The 24,683-nt window shown below is 46.8% G+C and overlaps 10 protein-coding genes across 10 annotated transcripts; 7 read left to right on the top strand and 3 right to left on the bottom strand.

Moving 5' to 3' along the window:
* Positions 1 to 278: 278 nt before the first annotated feature.
* Positions 279 to 2,008, top strand: N7518_005784 (sugar porter family MFS transporter; the record flags this gene model as incomplete). The annotated part of the gene is made up of 2 exons (XM_057186711.1): positions 279 to 1,265; positions 1,343 to 2,008. 2 exons carry the CDS (start codon positions 279 to 281, stop codon positions 2,006 to 2,008), a joined length of 1,653 nt encoding a protein of 550 aa, XP_057043481.1.
* Positions 2,009 to 2,786: 778 nt separating this feature from the next.
* N7518_005785 (uncharacterized protein) lies at positions 2,787 to 3,845 on the bottom strand (the record flags this gene model as incomplete). Its single annotated transcript, XM_057186712.1, has 3 exons — positions 2,787 to 3,379; positions 3,432 to 3,741; positions 3,792 to 3,845. The coding sequence occupies 3 exons, from the start codon at positions 3,843 to 3,845 to the stop codon at positions 2,787 to 2,789; spliced, it is 957 nt and encodes a 318-aa protein (XP_057043482.1).
* Positions 3,846 to 5,743: 1,898 nt separating this feature from the next.
* Positions 5,744 to 6,782, top strand: N7518_005786 (uncharacterized protein; the record flags this gene model as incomplete). The annotated part of the gene is made up of 4 exons (XM_057186713.1): positions 5,744 to 5,948; positions 5,999 to 6,065; positions 6,130 to 6,600; positions 6,653 to 6,782. 4 exons carry the CDS (start codon positions 5,744 to 5,746, stop codon positions 6,780 to 6,782), a joined length of 873 nt encoding a protein of 290 aa, XP_057043483.1.
* A 612-nt stretch (positions 6,783 to 7,394) lies between these two features.
* Positions 7,395 to 8,413, top strand: gliT (thioredoxin reductase gliT; the record flags this gene model as incomplete). The annotated part of the gene is made up of 2 exons (XM_057186714.1): positions 7,395 to 7,789; positions 7,852 to 8,413. The coding sequence occupies 2 exons, from the start codon at positions 7,395 to 7,397 to the stop codon at positions 8,411 to 8,413; spliced, it is 957 nt and encodes a 318-aa protein (XP_057043484.1).
* Positions 8,414 to 8,741: 328 nt separating this feature from the next.
* Positions 8,742 to 14,903, top strand: gliP (nonribosomal peptide synthetase gliP; the record flags this gene model as incomplete). The annotated part of the gene is made up of 2 exons (XM_057186715.1): positions 8,742 to 9,426; positions 9,493 to 14,903. 2 exons carry the CDS (start codon positions 8,742 to 8,744, stop codon positions 14,901 to 14,903), a joined length of 6,096 nt encoding a protein of 2,031 aa, XP_057043485.1.
* Positions 14,904 to 15,097: 194 nt separating this feature from the next.
* On the bottom strand, positions 15,098 to 16,483 carry gliI (aminotransferase gliI; the record flags this gene model as incomplete). Its single annotated transcript, XM_057186716.1, has 3 exons — positions 15,098 to 15,562; positions 15,633 to 16,256; positions 16,295 to 16,483. The coding sequence occupies 3 exons, from the start codon at positions 16,481 to 16,483 to the stop codon at positions 15,098 to 15,100; spliced, it is 1,278 nt and encodes a 425-aa protein (XP_057043486.1).
* Positions 16,484 to 17,094: 611 nt separating this feature from the next.
* N7518_005790 (uncharacterized protein) lies at positions 17,095 to 18,144 on the top strand (the record flags this gene model as incomplete). Its single annotated transcript, XM_057186717.1, has 1 exon — positions 17,095 to 18,144. One exon carries the CDS (start codon positions 17,095 to 17,097, stop codon positions 18,142 to 18,144), a length of 1,050 nt encoding a protein of 349 aa, XP_057043487.1.
* A 1,083-nt stretch (positions 18,145 to 19,227) lies between these two features.
* On the top strand, positions 19,228 to 20,743 carry gliC (cytochrome P450 monooxygenase gliC; the record flags this gene model as incomplete). The annotated part of the gene is made up of 6 exons (XM_057186718.1): positions 19,228 to 19,268; positions 19,324 to 19,924; positions 19,976 to 20,195; positions 20,248 to 20,312; positions 20,364 to 20,471; positions 20,525 to 20,743. The coding sequence occupies 6 exons, from the start codon at positions 19,228 to 19,230 to the stop codon at positions 20,741 to 20,743; spliced, it is 1,254 nt and encodes a 417-aa protein (XP_057043488.1).
* Positions 20,744 to 22,067: 1,324 nt separating this feature from the next.
* gliG (glutathione S-transferase gliG) lies at positions 22,068 to 22,954 on the bottom strand (the record flags this gene model as incomplete). Its single annotated transcript, XM_057186719.1, has 2 exons — positions 22,068 to 22,753; positions 22,879 to 22,954. The coding sequence occupies 2 exons, from the start codon at positions 22,952 to 22,954 to the stop codon at positions 22,068 to 22,070; spliced, it is 762 nt and encodes a 253-aa protein (XP_057043489.1).
* A 286-nt stretch (positions 22,955 to 23,240) lies between these two features.
* gliN (N-methyltransferase gliN) lies at positions 23,241 to 24,150 on the top strand (the record flags this gene model as incomplete). Its single annotated transcript, XM_057186720.1, has 2 exons — positions 23,241 to 23,964; positions 24,032 to 24,150. The coding sequence occupies 2 exons, from the start codon at positions 23,241 to 23,243 to the stop codon at positions 24,148 to 24,150; spliced, it is 843 nt and encodes a 280-aa protein (XP_057043490.1).
* Between the last annotated feature and the right edge of the window lie 533 nt (positions 24,151 to 24,683).

The following is a 24,683-nucleotide window of genomic DNA, read 5'->3' on the forward strand; positions in this document are numbered from 1 at the left end:
GCATCGTCATCTCGCGCAACTTGCCTCTCCACAATTCTCTCCCCACTTCGACTCCGGGTTTAAATTTCTTCTCTACCCTTTGATTGATGGATTACAAAAAGGCCCCCGATTCCCCCATCTTCCCCGAGTTTTCTTCTTCCCCATGGGTTTGTTTTCCTCTACTCTTCTTCATATTTCTTCTGAGCTGGTCTCCTAGTCCATTGTATCTCTTAGATACAACTCGAAATATCACACGTCAGGACAGTCAGATACATACTTCCTCTTTCCTAACCTAAACTATGGGTGCCGAATCGTTCCCCCACCATGGGGAGTCCATCACACAGGCTCAACAGCCAAGCCTCGAGTCGTCCTCTCAAAATAGTCCTATGGAGAAACACATGCGACCCGTGGGTATCGATACCCCAATCCCTCGGATAACCATGCGGTCCTTGGTGATGGCCCTCTTTGTCTCGATGGGTGGTCTGCTGTTTGGATATGACACAGGTCAGATTTCTGGCTTCCAAGAAATGAGCAACTACTTGGAGCGGTATGGTGAGCTCGGCGCCGATGGTTCCTATAAATTCAGCACCGTGCGCTCCGGTCTCATTGTCGCCTTGTTGTCCATCGGTACCATGATCGGTGCCCTGGTCGGAGCCCCCGTCGCCGATAAATTGGGCCGGAAGTGGTCCATCACTCTCTGGTGTATGATCCTCAACGTCGGTTTGATCGTTCAAATTACCTCTCCCGATGGCCATTGGTACCAGATGGTTGTTGGCCGCTGGGTCACTGGTCTCGGTGTTGGTGGCTGCTCGCTGCTCGTGCCCATGTACCAGGGTGAAAGTGCACCTCGTCACATCCGTGGTGCCATGATCAGTTGCTACCAGCTGTTTGTTACTCTCGGCATTTTCTTGGCCTACTGCATCAACCTGGGTACTCACACTCTGGATGGCACTGCTCAGTGGCGTATCACTCTCGGTATCACCTTCGTCTTCGCTCTGATCCTCGGAGGCGGTATGATCTTCTTCCCGGAAAGCCCACGTTATGAATTTCGCCACGGAAAGGCCGAGAGTGCCCAAAGCACCCTGGCCAAGCTCTACGGCATCCCAGAGAACCATGTCCGCATCTTGGAAGAGATGAACGAGATTCGTGAGCAGTTTGAAGCGGAGTCTGAGGGCCAGAAGTGGGATGAATTCCTCACTGCCCCCCGCATGTTCTATCGTATTGTCCTTGGCATGGTTCTGCAGTCACTGCAGCAGCTCAGCGGTGCTAACTACTTTTTCTACTACGTAAGTTCCTATAAAAGCCTTTTTTTCTATTTCGGGATCTTGGAGCGAGGAATTGCTGACAGCGATCTCTTTGATAGGGTACCACTATCTTCGAAGGCGCTGGTCTCTCGGACAGCTTCGTGACCCAGTGTATCCTTGGTGCTGTGAACTTTGGAACTACGTTTGGCGGCCTATATGTCGTGGAAAACTTCGGTCGTCGCAAGTCCCTGATCTACGGAGCCATCTGGATGTTTATCATGTTTATGATCTTCTCATCCATCGGCCATTTCGTTCTGGATGTGGAAACACCTACCAATACCCCCAACGCTGGCAAGGGTATGATTGTCGTCGCTTGCTTGTTCATTGCGGCATATGCTATGACCTGGGGTCCCATGGTTTGGGCGATTGTCGCAGAGCTCTTCCCCTCAAAGTACCGTGCCAAGGGTATGGCCATAGCTACTGCAACGAACTGGCTGTGGAACTTCCTCATCAGCTTTTTCACAACTTTCATCACCAAGGACATCGACTTTGCCTATGGATACGTCTTCGCTGGTTGCCTTTTCGTAGCTATCGGCGTCGTCTATTTCTTCGTTATTGAAGGAAAGGGCCGTACACTTGAGGAGCTTGACTGGATGTATGTCAACAAGGTTGTCCCCTGGAAGAGCAGCAGCTACGAGATTCCCGAACGCCACCAGGACTGGATTGCGGATGAGAACCCGTACGGTCGGAAGTCAGAGGGAACCATACACGCAGAGAACGCATGAGTGTAAATTTTTTTTTGGAAAAGAAAAGCAGAAAGGCAATATTTTGACTTTTTCTTTTGGGTTCCGGATTCGCATTTGGCATGATGACCTTGGACGATATCATGTTAGGTCTGGAGTACTGAGTTGCATTATTGTGCATACTTTATTTTCTTTGTATATATCGAGGATCAAACATATGCCTTTTGCGTTATAGAATATGAGACATTGTCGTTTACCTGCACAAACCTAATTACTCCCAAACCATGAGTAGGTTAGAAGCCAACATATAGAGTAGATGGTTCAAGTCGATTTATCCCTGCATAACTACTAGTCAATTGTAAATTTATAAACATCGCATCAGATCATATATGTGAAGAATGTCACCCGATAAGACCGCTACCCCTGGCTACTATAGAACGTACAACACTCCGTTGACAGACTTTGCTTTGATACGCCTGTTTAGGATCCAGAATATCGAGATTTGCAGGGATACAAGAATCAGTCCCAAAGCTAGTAGCCCAATCATGATTGACACTCCTCTCGGATAACTAGAAGGTTAATAGATTTAGCATTAGTGGTATGAATGGGGTATGATCCGCAAGTATAGCACTTACAATATAGCTGACTCGTCCGCCCGAAATATCTGGGTTCCTGCCATGAGCCCCGCCGTAGCTGACATGACGACTTCATTGAGTTAGTAAAGAAAAAGCCTGTCTGTTATAGAGGTAGTAGTCTTACACATTCTTTATGTAAATGTTAGCTGATTTGTCTGAAGAACAACCGGTAGGACAGCTTTGACTCACGCAACACTTATATTCCTCTCTTCAGAGCTCTTGCAGTTGATTTGAATCCAAGAATTGTGAATTGGATGATAGCCCACAGCCAGGGCATTGACTGTTGTCCAGAGGCCGAACTTGCCCCATTTATCCACATGGTGAACTGCGATTCTTAGAATTACCAACGCGATCAAGTACACGAAGATAGCAACCATGACAGTAAGGCCCCTCTTGTTCGATTTGTCGCTCACCCACGCGAAAAACAAAATCACGGGGAGAGTGAGCAAACTTCCGATTGCACACAATGCATTTGCCCTCACTCGGGGAAACCCCAGTTCCATGAAAATGCTTGGGGTATATGTTGTGAGAGGGCTCCAGGTAGCGAAGACACAGCCTGTGGCAATAAAATGCGGCCATTTCTGGAAGTTTGTCAATGTCTTCCAAACCAAGCTGAATGAAATATGCGTTTTGCCAGGCTGGGTCAATGGTTTCTCCGTTAGGCGAAGTCCTCCAGACTCCGAAATGTTCACTTCATCGGCCGACACAGGGACTTCCTTGTGTTCAGGAAGAAAGAAAAAGAGAACGAATGATACCGCAACGGAGAATAGACCCTCGACTACATATTTGTTAGCATATTTCGACGTTTAAGGGACCAGCCTCAATCGTACCGAGGAAGATCCATTGCCAGCCAAAGAGACCACCTTTTCCGTCCAGTTTCAAAAAAGCAGCTCCGAGAAGTGGAGAAATAGCTGTTCCACCAAACATGCCAAAGAAGAATATGGCGATGCGTTTTGTCAACTCTTCCTTGGTATACCAGGTGGAAAGTGTATACATTGCACCGGGGATATACCCAGCTTCGGCAAGACCCAAAAATGTTCTAGTGAGTAGGAAGCCCAACTTATTGCGCACAAACATTTGCAGACATGCTATTATGCCGAAGATGCAGACTTGTCCACTGATCCATTGTCGAGGCCCAATCTAATTCAACTTAATCAGACGGGTATCATCCGGAAATTGATGCGACATACCTTGTGTAGAATAATATTTGATGGAATCTCAAGTATAATAACACCCAGGAACATCAGTTGATTTCCGAAATTAATAATGTTTTGGTTGACGGATATGAAGGATGCAAAATTCCCTGTGAGTGCGCTGGCAATGTTGGTTCTGTCAAGCTGATAGCTAGCAAACCCCAATACTAGGAGGGGTAAGACTAGAAAGTCCGCTCTATTGACTCGTTAACTAAATGATCCAGCGAGGAAATTCAAGATCCAACCGGGGTGAGGGGACATACGTTCTTCGATTGTGGTAAGAATACCTGTTGTCGCAACCCTCATTAGCATCCATATCCATAGCATGACGGGACTTGCACTCTGGAGATTTAGACATATCAAAATTCAAGCCACACTTGATGTTGTTAATTTAAGATACGAAAGGAAATGTCAAAAAATAGAAAGGTATCTTTTAGTCTTCGGGGGACCTTGTGGGCCATTCTTAAAGTTGAAGACCTTGGGGGCGAAGATCTTTATTCGCGAATTGACCAGAAGCAGATGAATTGAAACTAGCTGTAGCCTTGAGAAAAGTAGCATACCGTATCATTGATGGAAGCAACCTACTTTGGGTGTTACCATTCGAGACTTCAGCGCACGTCAGGATACATACAAAAATTGCATTCCTAGATAGGTTGATGGCAGGCATGGTGGTGATCGGCATGAAAAATGAAGCTTTTGCCATAGGGGACATGCATTATCTCCAGATAATTTGCATGTTGAATTTTCTTTCGCCCATTTTGGGTGCCGTACTAGGCAGTAGAAATGAATTCAAAGTAGGTAGAATACGCAAGCAACACCTATGAGGTAGAGGAAGAGTAATTCTGCAAGGTTATTCTTTGTTCTGCTTTCTCTCTCTGGATGAGATATTTTCTCCCGTGGAAACTGCAGGAAGCTCTCGGAGCTGACCTCGAATGAGCGAAGGTCCGATCACAGGAAGCAGAGGCTCTATATCGATAGTGGAAAGTAGTCGAGCAAGCCCTTCCCATATCATCTGAACAAACACTCGCGCTGATGCATTAGTCTCTGAACGCATCCGTGATCTTCATTTAAAATTTGGCGGGCATATTTTCGATAATATAAATTTTGAATTACTTGGATAGGTTTATCCTCAAGAGTGAGCATAATAAGCACTTGTGTCTCGCGGCGAGATGAAGATGGCGACGATGAGAGAGGAGCCCTAGAAGAAGTAGGGTATATCCTTGGACAATCGGGTTCACTCCACCACAACTTGAGAATCGAGGCACGTAAGCACTGGCTGGAGTTTCGTTCTGTACCGCATGGAAAACTTCCTCGGTTGAAGTAGATGGCTTCCCTGAATTGAAGAGTGCTCCCGTTGGTATTTGTGTGCGTGGAAGTCAGACGTTTGAAGTTGGACGGATGACATTAGATTCATGTGAAAGATGACAATTCTCAGATGAATCACGGAGATGTCATACAAACAGGGCAAACGGTGCATACAGTGCAAACAATTTCTGGACGAGCACCTTGGCAGTACCAACTTTTCTGATTGGCTAGTTTTCATCAAAGTGGGGCTTCCCCACCCCCGCTACGAACCTTGCGGGAAGGGATATCTATGACTCAGCTTCGGTGACTTAACTACGGGCCTGGCCTCAAGGGTACTCTCACCCCTCTGATATTCTCCGCTCCCTGGAAGCTACTGTACACATTGGCCAAGGTGATGGATATCGGAGAATTCAAGATGCTTTTTTTGGGTCCGATTACTCTCCGGCCTCTCCAAATCCCCTGGTGAACGTTACGATAATGGCCCCAAGAGGCTGTACCCACAGCACCCTGAATTGGTGGTGTATATTAAGATATGGATGAAATATTTATATAACTTAGCACACTCCCTATACTAAAAGGTTAAAGGTTTCTTGACTTGTCACAAATTGTCGAAACGTGATATCAACCAAAAAACTCAAAGCATCATGACAGACTCCAGCCAAGCCCAGCCCGTTGATAAGAATGTTGAAGAAGTCGGAAGCAGATATTTCCTTCCACGGAACTTGGAGGAAGCTGAGCGGATGCAAAACCAGCACGAGTGGCTGAAAGGAGGTGCCAATGGATTGATCCTGGCACCAATTGACTTGAACCGTTCGGGTTTACGAGTTCTCGACGCCGCCACAGCAGATGGTATCGGACCAGTTTCTGCATGTTGAATTGATGATGCTAATATTCTCTAGGCTATTGGATGCAGGATGTCAAGTCTATTTTCCCCAAAGATGCAGAGTTTGTTGGCTTTGACAACGCGTAAGTTACAAGTCCAACCTTGTGTCATGATATCTTGCATAAGCTCACAATCGGTACCTCGAAGTCCCGAAGGATATCCGCCTCTCAAGGACAGCTCTCAATTTCAGATTGTGAAGCAAAACCTGGTCGAAGAGTTTCCTGCCGAGTGGAAAGACAGTTTCGACCTCGTCCACCAACGATTCGTTATCCCATTGTTTAAAACCGAAGAAGTTCCACTCGTACTTCGCAACCTGATAGGCTGCGTGAAGCCGGGAGGTTGGATTCAACTCGTTGAAATGGACTTCCAGACTCCGGTTTCCAAGCCCATCGAGTCATGCCCGGCTGTCCAGGCGGTCCATAAATTGACCAGTACGGTGGTTTCAGACCCACTCGCTTCAACAAAGCTGGCGGGCCGATTGAATGACGAAGGACTCGTGAACGTGGGATACAAGGCAATTGAAATGGTTGCTGGCTCCTCAAATCCCGATCCCGAACTCGGAGCGCGAGGAAAACGCAACATGTTGTCGGTTCTCGGATTCTTCCAATCGGTGGCCAAGTAAGTTCTCACTGGGGAAGCTTTAAAGAAAACAATATCTAACGAGATCTAGGCCTGAGATGATTGGAATGACCGAAGAAGAATGGAAGACTTTGCCCGAGCGGTTTGCCAAGGAGATGGACGAACATCACGTCGCCCTTAATGTGTATTTCGTTTGGGGCCAAAAGCCTGAAGCTAAATAATTACAGCACAACGTGAGACAGGCAACCTTGAAAGGCTTGCTTTAGCATTTAAACCACATATCTGATACATGAGAATGATAAATCCTGTCAATAATATTTCAAGGTTCTTCAACCACACAACTCCACGTAAGAAAATTATGAACTAGACACTACTGGCAAGCAGGTGCGTTCAAATGAATATCGCTAAGGGCGGGACGGAAATCTCGACACGGTTATACTATAGACGTGAGCAGCATATACCACCAGCGAACAGCAAAGAAAATCCAAATCCCAAATAGAGACGCCATGCTTGATTGGATGTCAGTGTCGTCCAAGGTACCTACTTCGGATAGATGACGGGGACCTTGGTGACGTGCAATGCGCGCTAGATATTCCTCGCACATGCGATAGGCCCGATGAACCTGACAAGTGGGAGCTATCGAGGGCTATCCTACGTAACTTAATGTCCGCCGGGCACTATGTCGGCTTTTAACCTCCGAATCCTGCCACTTGGACCATACTTGATAGCTGTGCCGGTAGCACGAAGTTAGCTCTCTCTGGCATTCTCGACACAAAAATCGTACACCAAACGAAAAAATTCCTCTGATCACCAAGTCAAGCTCAATATCCGAAATGGCAACTTCAGCAGACGCGCTCATCATTGGTAGCGGCCCAGCAGGCCTTACCGCGGCTCTCACTCTGGCTCGTCAACAACAGAATTCAATCGTTTTCGATGCTGGAACCTATCGAAATGACCCCGCAGACTATATGCATTTAATTCCTGGATTTGATCATGTTAAACCCTCGGAATATCGAGAGAAAGCCAGGAACAATATTCTCTCGAACTATGACCATGTCCAGTTCAAGAATACAGCCGTTTCTAGCGTCCAAAAGGACGAATCAGGAGGCTTCTCTCTGACCGATGAGACTGGAAACACGTGGAATGGAAAAAAGCTCATTCTGTGCACCGGTGTCGAGGACGTCTTCCCCGATATCCCGGGCTATGCTGAGTGCTGGGGCAAGGGAATGTGAGATGCAACCAACATACCCATAGATATAGTGAGCCGTTTTAAACTGATCATCCTACTAGATTCCACTGTCTTTTCTGTAAAGGCTACGAAGAGCGAGGATGCACTTCCGCTGGTGTGCTTGCCATTGGCGGACTTTCCAAGCCCCCCTCGGCCCTGCACGTCGCCCGACAGGTATCAACACTTAGTCAAAGGGTGACAATCTACACAAACGGCTCTGAGGATCTCGCTAAAGAAGTGAGCGGAGGATTTGGGACCTCAACTGTCATGAAGGTCGATTCTCGCAAAATCAAGAGCCTGTCCAAACAAGCCGAGAAGGCGAGTGTACTTCTCGAGTTTGAGGATGGAAGTAGCGTGACGGAGGGATTCCTGGCGCACACTCCCGATACAAAGCCCCGTGGTTCTTTCGCAGAGCAACTTGGCCTGGAGCTGACACCTAGCGGTGATATCAAAATAGCTCCTCCCTTCTACCAAACCACCGTCAAGGGTGTATTTGCGGCAGGTGACAACTGTGGACTGATGAAAAATGTTCCCCATGCCATCTTTTCGGGCTCCCTGGCTGGAATGGGAGTCTCCACAGCGATTGCGGCGGAGGCTCAGGGACAGAAACCGCTGTTTGGTTAAACACCAATTAGTAGCCTACTCAGAATAGTGAATGACAAGTTGGACTTTCGATGTGCTTCTGCCAGACAATACATAATTTGAGGAACTGAAAAGAGACTGTATGCCGGACATTTTGAACGGTGTTATAAACCGGAGTCTTGTCAAAAAAACGAAAGGCTCACGCGCGGTAGTTGGAGAACCTTGGCCGGCTAATTGGGGCAAATATCCGCCGAAGCTTAGTCGCCGTTGGCAAAGTAATATTTTGGCAAAGTCCAGAATACAGAGAATTTAACTAAGACCCCAGCCTTTCTCAACGCAAGTCTCCTGGAAATCGACCCGCCTATCAAATATGACACCACACGCTACACCCGAGTCACCAGCCGTTTCGGGGGAAGATCACCGGCTTCGGTCGATATGTGCTCTGATCAAGGCAAATGCTGATGATCAGCCGAACTCGATTGCTGTCTCTCAAGGAAACCGAAGCTTGACCTACGAACAGCTCGACAAAGCCTCATTATTCCTAGCCGCGCTCTTTGATTCGCATGGAATCCGGACAGGAGATTCAATCCCAATATTTCTCTCGAGATCTTTGGAGAGTGTGGCATCGATTTTGGCGTTGATGCGACTGGGTGCCTGCCTGGTGCCGATGGATGCCAGCTCTTGGAGCCAACAGAGAGTCGATGCAGTTCTGCAAACCGTCGAGCCAAAAGTTGTGGTCAAGTCTGAAAAAACAGGACTCAATTCTGCGTGTTACTCGGTGATTGAAGCAGAGACCATTCGCTTGACTTACAATGCCTCATTTACCGAGACCGAAATTCCAACAATCACCAGAGATCTCGACACTCCCGGTGATTCTGAACATCCAGCCTACATTATCTTCACTTCGGGGACAACCGGGAGCCCGAAAGGTGTTGTTATTCCACGTCGATGTGTTGAGAACTATGTTCTGCAAGGATGGGACAGAGGCATGCCTTTCAACTTGGGAGTTGGTCGAGACGACAAAATTCTGCTTTTGTTCTCTTTCGCTTTTGATGGTAAGTGGAACCGAGAAATCCAGGGAATATCTGTCACGACATGCTAATCCAAGCTCTATTGTGCAGCTGCTTGGGGTGTATTTTTCAGTTGCCTCTGCCATGGAGGTCATTTACTCCTGTCTGAACCAGAAAGGGTTTTGGAGGATGCGAAACATTGCACAATCCTTCCGGCAACGCCTTCGCTCCTTATTACATTGGGTGATCCTCAAGCTTATTCCCGGGCCAAGAATATCTTTCTCGGCGGCGAATCTCCAAGTTCAGCCTTGATCGAGAGATGGTGGAGTCCGAAACGGCGAATTTTCAACTGCTACGGGCCAACCGAAACCACTATTTGTACCAGTATGGCTGAGTTGCGACCTGGAAATCCGATTGTTCTAGGAACACCGATGAAAAACACAAAAATGCTCATCCTTGACGAACATCTCGAAGAATCTGACGAAGGAGAGATCTGTATTAGTGGACCCGGCTTGGCATCTGGGTACTACAAAAACGAAGCATTGACTGCAGAGAGATTTGTTACCTGGAAAGGCTGTCGATTGTACCGGACCCTTGATCGGGCTCACAGAGGACCAGAGGGTATCATATTCTGTGGACGTGAGGATAGCATGGTGAAAAACCGAGGTTATCTCATTAACATCGACATGGAAGTTCTGCCCATCTTGACTTCCTACCCCGAGGTACAGTCGGCAGCCGCCCTGATGTACAAAGGTAGATTGGTGGCAGCTGTCACGCCTGAAAACATTGACGGCACGGAGATGCGACTGCAACTCTCTCGGTCACATGATGAGTTCGTTGTTCCTGATCAGATCATCGCCCTCCGAGAGCTAGATCGCACCTCCAACGGCAAAGTCGATTTGAAAAAGTTGCGAGACACTTTTGAGAGCATTTCTACCGAATTTTCCTCTGACACCACGAGCGGCACTCGCTTGGAAATCCTTCAAGAAGCGGTTGCCGAAGCATTGGGGCATTCTACTGGCTCAGTGGGTACTTCTTGCAGCTTCTGGGAACTTGGTGGAAACTCTCTCCTTGCTATCAAACTATTGTCGATTCTCAGAAAAAAAGGTTACACAGTGGACTTTCAGGAGTTATTCACACCGATTTCTCTGGTTCTCCTGTCTGAGCTCCTGGAACAAGCTGATGCGCCGGAAGAGGAACCATTGGCGCCCTTATGGGACACCGTCTATAGCGATTCCTCCGTTACGTCCCCGATTACGACAACACAAATGGGAATGATTCGATCTTCCATTAAATTTTCAGCGGCGAGCTATATGCTGGTCACCATCGCCCTTCCTTGGAATTCCCCCACGGAATACAGTGACACATTCTGCAATGCCTGGAAAGCAGTTCTAGAGCAGCATGCCATATTCAGAACGACTTTTGATCTCACTGAGGGGAAACAGAAAGTTGGTTCTACGTACCATCATGACTGGGAAACACATTTTGTGGCTGATGAAGATGCACCATTGGCCCTCCTGAATCACTCCGACGAGCTGATGAAAAGCACGGGACATGTCGATTACTGTAATGTCTTCCGTCCTCTTAACACTTTTCGCCTTCTTGTGAACGAGAGCAAGAGCAATGCACATTTGCTATGGCTTGTTCATCATAGTTTGATTGATGGTTGGTCTATGAGTAACATCATCGAACAAGTTCAAACGCTTCTGGAGGGTGGAACCTTGAAGAACACACCTGCTCAATTCTGGCAGTTCTCGCGAAGCTTATCACAAAGGTCTCAGCTTCCACAGGATAAGGAAGTGGCTTTTTGGAAGGAAGCATTTTCCAAGGTCGCCGATGCTGTGCCATTGAGCCTTCCTAAGCCGAATGAGGGAATGGAAGAGCAACGTTTTGGTATTACTACTGTCAACGTTGAGCTTGAATTAGACCAAGTTGAGCAGATATGTCGAATTCAGAATGTTACATCGGCTGCAATGATACATGCTGCTTGGGCTCTTCTACTACGGTCGTATACAGCACAAGAGCAGATCACGTTTGGAACTGTGTTCTCAGGCCGCGACTTCCCTCTCCAGGGGATCGACTCCCTTGTGGGCCCGACGTTGAATACTTGCCCCTTCCCAATGAGTCTCGTGGATCACAAAACCAAACAAGACTTCCTTTCGAGCGTGCAGAGCCTGCTGCTTGACATTGGTTCTCACCAGTGGTCTGCACAAGAAGCATTGCAGACCATTATGCCCGGAAGTCACACCAGGGTGTACCAGACCGCCCTTTTCCTAGAATACAACTTGCCAGGCTTTGAAGACTCCACTTGGAAATTCTCCCGTACCGACGTTCCAGAATTTGGATTGACCGTCCTCATCCGTCGAGAAGGAGGCCGTCTCACGTTCCATGGTTTATACAACCAGACAATGTATACTAGACCGGTAATCCAGCGCATGATCACACATTTCCGAAACATTTTCGTCGCATTGCTTGATCCGCTTTGTCAGACAATATCCCAGGTGTGCGGAAGAATGTTGGAGCCAACCGAGCTTCTTTCCCTGACTACCAATTCATCCACTTTTATGAGCCCGTATGTGGGACCATCTAATCTCAAGGACAGTTTTGAGATTGGTGTCGATCAGTGGCCAGATGCAGTGGCAATTGAATCCACATCTCGCAGTATCACATATCGGGAGCTCGATCAATTGGGAAATTATGTTGCCAAAACAATTGCAGCCAGCGTTTGTCCTGGCGATGCTGTTGGGATAATCAGCGACCGTGGCATTGAATGGCTCATTTCCGTCATTGCTGTGATCAAATCCGGGGCTATTTATGTCCCACTTGATACAAAATTACCCATTGAGCGAATGCGCATCATGGTAAAGTCGGCTAGGGTGAAGCTGTGCATCTTTCCCAACGAAGACTGTCAGGCTAAATTTCAAGATATTTTCCAACACAATATCCTGTTGCATCACCTCCTGGGGGATACGGTCCCGACTATGTGTCCCCGACTTGAGACAGTAACAATGGGAGAAGATTTTGCATACATCACATTCACATCCGGATCCACAGGCGTTCCCAAGGGTGTCCAAATCCCACATCAAGCAGTGGTCTCATATTTGTCTTATGGACCTGCTCGCATGGATGCTCGCCCAGGTCGACGACACTCACAAATGTTTTCACCCGGATTCGATGTCAACCAGGCGGAGATTTTTGGAACACTCTGCTATGGAGCTACTCTCGTCTTGGCCGATCCAGTGGATCCATTTTCCCATCTTTCACGGGTTGACGCGACCATGATCACACCGTCTTTCCTCTCGGTTTTGGAACCTTCTGACTATCCGAATATTGACACCATTCTTTTTGCCGGAGAAGCGGTACCCCAAGTTCTTGCAGACCGTTGGGCAGGAACTAAAGCTGTCTACAACTCGTATGGGCCATGCGAGTGCACGATTGGGTGCTTGTTCAAGCTTCTCAGTCCACATGAAGAGGTCACATTAGGGCGAACGATTCCTCGCGTTGGAGTCTACCTACTTGATTCGCGAAATCAGCCAGTCCCTATCGGTGTGCCTGGTGAGATCTGTCTAAGTGGGATCCAAGTTGCTAATGGTTACATCGGAGCTGAAATGCAATCGGTTTCGCAAACTCGCTTCATTCCGGATCCATTTGTGCCTGGACACCGCATGTATCGCACTGGGGACTGTGCCGTGTGGACAGAGGATATGGAGCCGAAATTTTTGGGGCGATATGATAATCAGGTCAAGATAAGAGGCTACCGGGTCGAACTGAGCGAAGTTGAAAACGCCATTCGCACAGTCTGTGCAGAGGTTCGCCGGGCGGTGGCCCTTGTTAGTGGCGATAACATTGTTGCATTTGTTGAGCCAGATAATATCAATATCCCTGGTCTTCACGAGGCCCTCCGAACGAAGCTTCCCAGATATGCTTGCCCTTCGACCATCGTGGCATTTTCTGCTCTACCAACGATGCCAAACCAAAAACTTGACCGCAAGGCATTGCAGTCCCATTTGAATCTGGCAAAGCGACAAAGCCCAGATCCACTGACGCCAACTCAGTCTCTGGTAGCCCAGGTTTGGCGTGAGGCAATCGGCCTTCCTGAAACTGTCGAAATTGGCGAAGAGTCGGAGTTTTTGGCACTGGGAGGCAATTCCCTTTCCCAGATAAAAGCTGCTCAAATTGCCAATAGAATACTGAACACAAAGCTGCCGATGGGGCTCTTTATCTTCAACACCGTGCTGTCGGCGTTGTGCAAAGAGATAACTGATCATCTATCTGATGAAGACCGGCTGTCTACCCAGCGGTCTTTCTCTTCATCCTGGCAAACGGCTAAACCACCATATACAGCTACCTCCAACATCGAGGAAGAGGCTTTCCACTTGTCGGCCTCGTCGCCCACACCTCAAGCTTTCAATGTGGCCTCTCATCTGCGACTGAAAGGAGACCTTCACCTGGAATTCTTCCAGAAAGCCATCGAGAAAGTTATTTCCAGTGAGCCAGTTCTCAAAAGCTGTTTCAGAGATGTCGATGGTCAAGTCGTACGTGGCCAATCTCATGATTCCTACGAGATGATCGTGGACAAGATCCCCAATCCCCCAATCAGCAGCTTCGCCAATCGAAAATTCGATCTTTCATCTGGTCCATTGACCAGAATCATGATTAACCAAAACATTTCTTGGGTCGATCTTGTTATTGTGCAACATCACGCGGTTACCGACAAGGCATCCATAAATTTGCTTCTGAAAAAGGTACAGGAAGAGTATCGCCGGTCCCTGGAAAGTGATCCTCAAACAGATGTCACCTCTCCTGCACATGAGACTCCAGATTACACCATTTGGGCTCAATGGCAGAAGTACAATCAACCACCGCTGTCCAAACATGCTTCATACTGGCGAGACCACCTACTGAATTTACCCAGCCCTCCATTTGAATCGTTTGGGCAGGGTTCGAGAACCTATGCCGGAAACTCACATTCTGTTGTACTGAGAACCTCACCAAGCTTCTTTGGATCTATGGAAGTCTACGTCGCTCTCGTTGCAAAAGCGATTGTAAATGTTCAAGGGACCCGAGATGTCATCGTTGGCATACCGCATGTTGATCGCACTGAGCCTGGCACCGAAAACCTTCTGGGCTGCTTCCTTGACCGCCTACCAGTGCGCGTCGATGAAAGTTTGAACGAATTTGAAAGTCTGATAAAAACGGTGCGAACATCGATACAAAATGCGCTGATGCACTCAATTCCTCTCAAAGACATTCGGAAGATTGCTGGAGAAGACGAAATCTTCCAAGTGATGGTTGTGTATAACAGAAAAGAAGACTCCAACGCAAACAGTCTTTCACTCCCTGGTGTCGAGGTGGAATCTGGAGTGTTGAGAACAACAGGTGCAAAGTTCCCACTCCTGATTGAATTCACCGAAGAGAAACAACATACGACGTGCGACTTTGAATATATGGAAGATATGGTTTCTTCGGAAACTGTTGCTATCATCGCGCAGACGATGATGAAGATTTTGTCAGCTGTATAATGGTTTTCAACTCGTTTATCATTACATAGGAAGCTCTGAAAGATGTGAGGCTGATTTATTTTCTGCCTTTTCTGTTTGCAGGACCACCGTACGGACCACCAAACGCACCGATTTAAATGATTTAGATTAAGTGGGAGAGAAAATTCATGTAATTCAAGTGTTTCAATTTTCAAGTTCATTCTAAGCCGGCGCAGTCATTGTTCGTCCACGTTGAATGTCTGATGGAAATCCTGAATCCCAAGACCAATTCTCCTGAGACCTTCTTCCAACTGATCACTGGGAACTGCATAGCATATGCGGAACCAACCAGGCTCCTGGAAATGATAACTTGACCCAGATGACACAGATACACCTCTGGACTTCAAACATCTCAGCAGCTTCGTCTCTGCATCGAAGTTGCTGACTCTGCCAAGCCTAGTAAATACAAACATACCAAAGGCTACTGGTATATACTCCATTCCAGCATTCTCCAGGAAGGATTGAATCACTTTATAGGACCCCATCAGACTTTGAGCCCCATGGCTTATTGCTGTGTCGATGTTGGTGGGCTGCAGTATTGTCTTTGATGCCAGCACCGTCGACAGCGAGGACACTTGACTGTGAACGCTTAAAGCGCTACTAAGGCGCACAGCATCGTTGAATTGGGTAATCAACGCCCCCTGCATTCAATCTCTTTTTAGTAATGTCCATGGATTCTTGCTTCGCTGGTATCATCAAAGAGCCACTCACGATGCGAATTCCATTGCAGCCGAAATCCTTGCTGAGGCTGTATATGACATGAACCTGAGCCCTCGTTTCACGATCCCCCCATTGAAGTGCTGATACAAATGGATGGAAACCGCCCGGAAATGGCTGGTGCGCGGAGAGAGCATATACTTCGTCTGAAATATAGTGCAGCTCATGGCGCTTGCAAAACTCGAGCAAAGCGTCTAAAGTCTCCCGTGGGTAACACTGACCTAACGGGTTGTGGGGGTTGCAGACTAGCACTGCCTTGATAGGAGTTAAAGATCTTTCCAGCGCCGATTCATAATGTGAGATGCTATTCGTGCTGAAGAAATCGATCAGCGGTACATGGACGGGCACAACTGTGGCATGAGCGTGAACACTGATGGAAATGTCGAGACCGGCCCAGTATGGTGTCGCAATGAGAATTCCATCTCCGGGATCGCAGATCTGCTCAATAAGTGCTGTCAAAGCGAAGCTTCCCCCTGCCGCTAACACAACATGAGAGTTTTCAACGGGGATTGATGGTTGAAAGCGGTTATTAATCAAGTCTGCGATGAGTTGTCGCGTAGTGGGACAACCACCAATGCCAGATGAGTAGGCCAAATCCTGACGACAGGCGTGAGTATGCTAAAGATGGGGACTTTGCGGGGATTTGGAAATCATACATGCTCGGACAGGCCACTGAATACCCCTTCGAGGCCTTGCAGCAACTTTGTCTTGGTCGCCCAGTTTTCCGCCGTACTGAGGTCAATTGTAGTCGTGTCCCCGCTGAGAACAGCATCATGCTGACCCATGAGACTAGGTATGATGGTAGCATTTCGCTTTTTGCACCGATCGGAAATTCTTGACGCCATTTTCCTGCTAGTCAACGTCGTCAAAGACTTCTGTGTATCTTCACAGGATTGAAGTACAGTACACGATTCAAATTCCCACTATGTGGATCACTATTCAGGGCTACTGGCTTTAACAGCTTAAGGGCCGAATACTCAGCCGTCTCGGAAAGGTCTACATACCAAGATAGACATACTTGCTACTTAGTCGCCGAGCCACTCCGGCTTACCCTATGCCCCACCCAGAGATCTCTAGCCCTGATATAATACCCCGAAGAGATTATATGAAGTTGCTGGATCTTCATTGTGTATAAGTTACCTTTGATTGTTGTCCCAAGGGTAATAGAAGCCTTTTCAAAATCGGTAACTTTAGAGCAATATTATGGCTCTCACTCTATTAAACTTCTTGTGAGTGACTGTCTTAACTAGCAACAGCAATGAGGTGAATAGAACTGACCTATATTAGGGCCTGGCCTTTTAAGTGGAAATGGACACTAGAAGACGTGAAGGTGTGTGGGTACCTTTGTGAAGAAAATGGCCCAAGTTATTAACTATCCCGACAGGGTACAACTGAGGCAGACACCATCAAACATTCCGCCGACGACATATCATTATGGGTAGAGGATGTCGGCTCCATGCTCCAGAGCATGTTGGTTATGGCGGGCTATCCTTCGGACTCCGAGTCGCTTCACACAAAATTCTTTCGCGAGTCAGTGGCACGATCATTGGGTTCCCATCCTAAAGGATGTGGCCCCCCCGACAGCTGGAAGAGCTTCATGACGGATGATCATACCCCAGTCGAGCTAAGCTGGTGCTGGTCAACATCGCTAGCAACCCCTACGGTTCGATATTCGGTAGAACCAATTGGCCCGTCTGCTGGGCAGGAAGTCGATCCCATCAATACAGCCGCCAGTCAGCGCCTACTTGGAGATGCTCTCTGTTTGACCAATGACTTAGATTTATATCTCCACCGCCATCTCCAAAGTCTGCTGCTGTCAAGAAATGAACCGGCCAGAAGGGAACATCAAAAATCGCTTCCTCCACAATCACAAAGCTTCATGGCTTTTGATCTACTGGAAAAGTCTATTGTTGTCAAACAATACTACTTGCCTGGGTGGAAAGCTTTAGAAGAAGAGAAGACAAAGATTTCTGTCATTCGAGACGCTTTTCAAAAGCTCCCTGCACCCGCAAAGGGGTTGATGGATTCAATTGATATCTTCAACGAATTTCTCGACTCATTCCCGGATAACTTGCGACCAGTCGCCGAAATCGTGGCCATCGATTGTTTGGATCCATCCCAGTCTCGATTGAAAATATACGTTCGATCACCTTTCACGACCTTGAAAAGTGTAATTGAGATGTTAAGTTTAGGTGGAAGGGCCCCTAAAACACAAGATGAGCTGGACTCTCTACGGGAGCTTTGGTGCTCGGTTTTTGATCTAAACCCCGCGGAGTATCTTGACGATCAGCCTCTTAGTGAAAAGGAGCATCGCACCGGCGGTATTCTATACTACTTTGAGCTAAAACGGGGTGCGAAGATTCCTAAGTCGAAGGTATATCTGCCCGTTCGACACTATGCAAAAAATGACGAGCAGATTGCCCGAGGACTTTCAGAATACCTTGCCCGCCGTGGGAGGACACTGGCGGCAGGCTCTTATTATGATGGGGTTAAAAAGCTATGGTAAGTTGAGCGAATGATGGGATTGCGTTTGAGATCAAGTCACTGATTAGTTGTCTCACAGTAAACACCGCGATCTTGCCGATGGACTAGGATTTCATACCTACATTTGCTGGGCTTCCGATCAAGGACAATGGAATGTGACTGCCTACTTTAATCCGGAAATTTACCATCAATCCCGGGTTGAAAATGTCAAGACTGACCCGGGAAGCAAGTATTGAATTACTAGGGAAATTGTCGTTGATTAGCTGTGAAGACTTTCCATCCCTGTGTATCTAGTCGAATGGAAGATACTCTAAAAGTTATCTAATGTATGTGTGCTGTATATTATAACTCAAGCCTAAAGTATAAATATCCTAGATCTTTAGAATTTCTTTTCGAGGGCTTCTCATTGTCTTTTGGGCAACTGAATTGTGTTTTGTAGACCGAGATCCAGACGTCAACATGAGTACCTTTGTAGCAACAATGTAGGATAAATCCAACGGCTCTAGAAATAGTATATCAGCACCAAATTGAGCTCAGGGCTTTATCCTCTTGGTAATGAAAATAAAAACTCTATTTCTTTTTACTGGCCGATCGTTGATCTCGGGGTCATTTATTCCCCGGCAAAGTGATGCTTGTAATCAACGATTCGGAGAATATTCGTTGAAGTGTGATTTTAATGGAGTACCTTACGGACTAGACACATAGCATTTGGAGATCTTTCCTAAGCGAAACTTATCCCATGGGCATCGCGCATGGCCAATTGTATCGCAACACTTTACACGAATTACCTTCTCAACGTGGCGGATCTTTCGCTATGGAATTCTTCAACCCTCGAATTATTTACCTTTTCCTCGGTATAGTAATAATATGGAAGCTTTATCAAAGGAAAGATCATGTTATTGATAGAATTGTGAGAGTTCCGCCCTAAGGCATAATGACCGATTTGTGTAACTCACCTTTTTGGAATCCCAGATATCGACGGTGTTGTATCCCATTCGAAATGAGCATGGGCAGAATATTAAAGGCCCAAGATGGAAATATATTGATGGGCAATGTCTCGATAAATTTCTCCGAGGACGTGAAGCCAGCCTAGAATGGCGTCAATATGGGCCAGTCTATCGCATCTGGTCGGGCGTTCTCCCCGAAGTGCAAGTGTTTCAGCGATGATATAGAGAGATGACAGAATATTGACCTTTCACAGTGTAATCACGAGACCCGACGACGTCAAGATCTTTCACAGTGACTCTCCTTCCCACCTGAAATCCAAGTCCAGCAACGGCGGATGGTTATTCCATGAGCTTCTTGGTGATTGTATGGGCCTCATCAACGGGGACCGTTGGGAACAAGTTCGGGCTCAGTTTAAGCACCATTTCATTCATCGCTCCGTGTCATCAATATCTAGCCATATTGAGCTCGCGGCAACTAGGTACTTGCAGAGCCTTGAGAGACAGGATGCTGAGTCCTTCGAGGTACACGCCGCCAGTGATTTCTCGCGCTTTCCGTTCATGACTACCGCCGAATATCTCTATGGGCCTTTGACTGAAAATGAAAAGGAAGAGCTGTGGAATCTGGGTCAACAAAGCCTTGCACTTATGGGGAATGTTCTTTCCGGTGGAGTGTATCGCTTCGGATTGTGTCAGTGGATGAGGCCACACTCATTCCGACGATTGAGGAGTTTCCAAACCCAATGGCAAAATTTCAACCAGAGACTTGTAAATTCAAGAACTCTCTCAAATAACCACCAGCTACCTATCGTTGAGGCTTGGATGGCGATGGAAAAGGGCTGTATTTCGATGAATGAGGTGAGATGACCGATCTTCTGACTTCCTTCACGGACTCTGACTGGATCACAGATACTTCAAACTCTTAGTGAAATGCTTTTCGCCAACTTGGACGTGTCCACACACGTTCTTAGCTGGCTTATCATCTTCTTAGCTGAAGATATTGACATACAGCAACAAGTTCGGGCGGAAATTTCGGCAAATCCCGGGTCTCTCGCAGAGCTCTGTGGTAGGAAAGATACGCTGTTGCAATTTTGCTTTTTGGAATCAGCCAGGCTTCGCCCTTTTACAAGTGAGGTGTTCCTTCAAGAACCAGACGATACTTGCTGACTGATTGTGACCAGTATTCACGATCCCCGAAAGCTCACCACGAACACAAATCATTGGTGGCTATATTATTCCACCACACGTCAGTTCTATCCAGATCACACCTAAAGAAGAAGGCTAATTTTGACATTAGACGAGCGTTGTTGTGGATACACTTGCAATCAACTACAACCAGAAATTTTGGGGAAACGATCATTCTCGCTTCAATCCACATCGGTTTCAGCATCTGTCTTCAACGGAGGTGAGAAGTGATAGATGAGCTTACTTTGTAATTTTGCTAATCATACTGCCTAGCTCCGTTACAACCTCTTCACATTTGGATTTGGAACAAGGAAGTGCCTTGGACAACACTTTGCTGAGGCTATGTTGAAACATTTCGTCTACCACTTACTAAATCGGTACGAGATTGAGTTACCAAGGCTAGATGCCAGGAAGACATGGAGCTCGCAACCCATTCAGGATACATGGGTTCCTATTGCCAATGCGCGTGTTATCCTAAAGCCAAGAAAATGAAGCAATGAGAAAATGGTAAATTCACATACAAAGCTTTCTGTAAACTCATTACTATAGTTGATGCCTCAGGTAGTGACACCTCAGTAACGTACATCCTCAGTAATTGCCTTCTCAAAGTAACACCGTTTTGATCGCACTGGATCTTCTCTAGAACGGCAAGTCCAGGACGTTTGTGTCGTTCACCGCTTCCAGGTAGTTATTCTGCCTCTTTCCCCACCAAATTTCACCTTCGCCTTCTGTTGTATGCTCTGTTCTTCATACCATTAATACATTGATTCTGTTATCTTCTAACGTTCGACCTTTCTCTGTCTTACTTTTTCTATTCCTTTTTTTAGGAAAAAAAGGAGAAACCGATCGAACGATCAACCTCGACCTACACCACTGTAATCGTCTTTACCAATCGACCATACAGTTCTTTAATCTTTTTTAAAGCACAAAGGAACCATAACAACACACTTCCAAATTTATTTGATTCTTAGTTCTTCCTGTCCGTTTCCATCTATTCCTTCGACTCTCTTTTATTTGCAGTTCAATTTGATACTCCAGTAGTGTATATATCGTTACTTTTCCATCCTGACATATACCAGATTCACATCATATGATATATCTAGTAATTATATATTTGTTACTTCCCACAGTATGCATATATATCTTGACATTCAAATGTACTATGATATATTTCTTTATACATACTAATCTATGTACAATTCCATCCAAAAAAAGTGAATACCCTCCCTTGGTCTAGGGAGCAGATGCCTCTGCCCGTCTTCAGCGGACGTTGAAGTATAGTCGATTTTACTATTTTGATGGCGAAGAAATGTCAAATGTGGATAGATGAAAAGTATGAAGGGGAACGAAGGGAAATGAAGAACGTCGAATGAAGAATGTCGATGGTTTAAATGTTTGAGGGCCACGTAGACAAACCATCTGAAGTTGGTATTCATAAGTCAGAGAGAGTACGGAGTAGGGTGAGAGAAGTCGATGGTCCGGATCAGGATGCATCCTCATTGAAGCCCCGGAAGCATTTGCTCGGCAGATCAACCTGGCCAAAAGTGCCGCGTTCATGCCTCAGGCCTTGAGAATATGCAAACCCTGCAAAGCTCTCGGGAGCACATGGCCAGTGACGACACATCACGTGATCCCAACAGAAAAACAAATTTCCTCTGCCTTTTAGTCTGCTTTTTGGTCTTGGTCTGCCTTTTGGTTCTGTCCCTATGCAGTAGGCCCAAGACTACAGAGTAATGAAAGGAAAGATATTCTCAATCGCTTGGCCTTGTCAATGAAATTTCAATACGGAGTACTAATTGAACACAGCAATAGAGCCCTAATCTTTGCGATCCAGCTCCATGAGCTCTTCATCGGATAATCCAATCCGAGAGATTCTATTCAAAGCCTCCTTGACCGGCGGTAGCTCTCCCATCCTCTCACTCCACTCCTTCAATTTTGGCCATTGGCAAAAGTCCAGCTTGGCGGACGTTGCGATAGTTTCATTCGCCAGAGGCAAGATGGCAAAGTCCGCAATGGTCGGTCTGCCGGGCAAAGCTATGTAATGCTGGCCAGGTTCATTTAGCCGAGTTTCCAGGAACTGATACTCGGTGCAAATGTATTTCAGCAACACCGAAAGAGATTCGCCAATATCCACTGGCTTCGGTGTTTTCATCAAAAGCCAAATCTTGCCGGTTGCACCCAACCCCGCAGTGTAGGACATCAACCAGTTCATGACAATGGTTCGTTCACAGAGGTCTTTGCCATTGTAAAGCCCCTCTTTGTCGTACTTCTCCGCCAGGTAAGTTAGACATGCAGAGCTATCGAAAATGTTCAGCCGCTGCGGCTTGCCGTTGACCTGGTAAATTTCGACGTCCTCCATGGCGGGGACCATCTTGTAGGGGTTGATCAAGTGAAACCATGTTTCGTTGCTGGTAGAATTGATGATATGAAGTTCGTGAGGAATTTTCAGGGCCTCAATGAGCATCAGCGGCTTCACGGCGTTGGCCGTGGATGTGGGACTCGCTGTAGGCAGTTAGTAGCCGTAAAAGTGGGAAGACCAAGGCTCATCCCGATCATAAATGAAGGGGTACAAGATCAATCGACTGGATTTCGCCATGGATTTTGACCGTAGTGTTGAACTTTCTTACATTTTTTGACGTACAAGACTAGCTTGTCATCGGGGATTTGAGGCCGCACGGATAGATCTTCGCTTGGCTGGGACATCACGTATGGCAATCAATTGCAATTGGACAAGCGAAGAGAAAATTAAGAAACGATTGAATGATTACAGCTCATTCTGGGCCTTTCATGTGTCGTGTGCTTCTTATACTAGCCTCGGCGAGTATGTTTTTCTCTACATTCGATTGAGTGATAGTCGCCGAAATGTGTCTGACTTTCAAACCATATGAAAGTTCCTAAAAAGCAGCATCTGTCTTCAATGTCGATCTCTTTTCTCGCTCTATTATAGAATTCACTCTCGCCATTTCATCTTCTTCTTTTATAGCACAAAATGACGCAATCCAACCCTCCAGACACCTATCGGGGTCCCCGCCACCAGGGTGAGTACGATCGCCTACGAACTCAACATGAGCTCGTGAAGACTGCAATGAATGGAAAGCTTCTGTATTGCCCCGTGGATATCAAGCAGCCAAACCTTCGTATCCTGGACTCCGCCACCGCCGAGGGCACATGGTTGATGGATCTGGCTCAATCGGTCCCCCCGTCGACATCACTTTATGGCACCGACATCGCCCCCCAGCACTTCCTCCCGGAGAATTTGCGGCCTTCGAATTTACATCTTTCACTTCACTCAATATTCGACCCTTGGCCTGCCGACTTTCAAAACAGCTTTGATGTGGTCCATCAGCGCTTTGTTCTTACAGTCGCCTCCGATCAAACTGCCCAGGAGGCTGTCAAAATGTTGTTCTCGTGTGTCAAGCCCGGCGGTTGGATTGAGTTGCATGAAGGGAACATGCTTTCAATTAAGGAAGGGCCTGAGCATGCAGCATTCGTCAAGTTCCGTGACATCATGGTCAATGCTTGGGCGGCCATAGGGAACCAGCCGAGCCCGGGATCGTTCCTAGTACAATGGTTACAGGGTGCTGGTGCTGTAGACATCCAAGAAAGTGTTCAGGTCATCAAGGTTGGAGCCGCATCAGAGGATCCAGAGCAAGGCGAGAGGGCTGTGGTTGTTTTGCTTCATCTGCTTGATGGAATGAAAAGAATGCTAAGTGGTATGTTGATCACAAGCCCATGACCTGTCCAGATATTTAGGTACTAACCCAAATTTCATTATAATAGGGAAGCCGGGACAGCCTAAGAGCGAGGAATTTGATACCCTTCGCAATGAATTGGAGATCGAGCTTCGCAATGTTGGAAATGTCTACCACTATCATCTCGCTTGGGCGAAGAAAGCTTGAGGATTCTTGGAAAGTGAAGACTTCGGTCCTGACAATCGAAGAATCTTGCCTAAGTTCCAAGGGATTATAACTTCGCAACATGGCGTTTTAAACAAACGCCTACAAATTGATACTATTGGGTTAACACCGGGGATTTGCCTTCCTTCATTCGGGCTGAAAGACCCCCATTGTCCCTTTGTGGCTTTCAAGCCTTTGTTACTTTGCCAATTTACCGCCCGGGTTGGATATCATCAGCAATTTATTTTAAACTTCTGTTGCACAATAGCGTAATCCCGTAGACCTCTACCTACATGTGAAGCCCCACCATAATATATTTAAATGATCGTACATACACGGAACATTGGAAATGGGTATGGATGCAGAGGAACTAGTGGCTCGAGAAAATATCGAGAGATAGCCGCTTGAGATGCACGAAAGAGTTTTCAACTAATATGATAAAGGGCTAACATAAAAAAGAAAGAAAAAGGAACAGATATAAATCACTTGGCTGACAAGTAGGATTGTAAAAATTAAGATATCTGGTGTGGTGATCC

The sequence above is a fragment of the Penicillium psychrosexuale genome, assembly GCF_028828465.1.
Source record: "Penicillium psychrosexuale strain IBT 29551 chromosome Unknown utg000003l, whole genome shotgun sequence".
Lineage (NCBI taxonomy): Eukaryota > Fungi > Ascomycota > Eurotiomycetes > Eurotiales > Aspergillaceae > Penicillium > Penicillium psychrosexuale.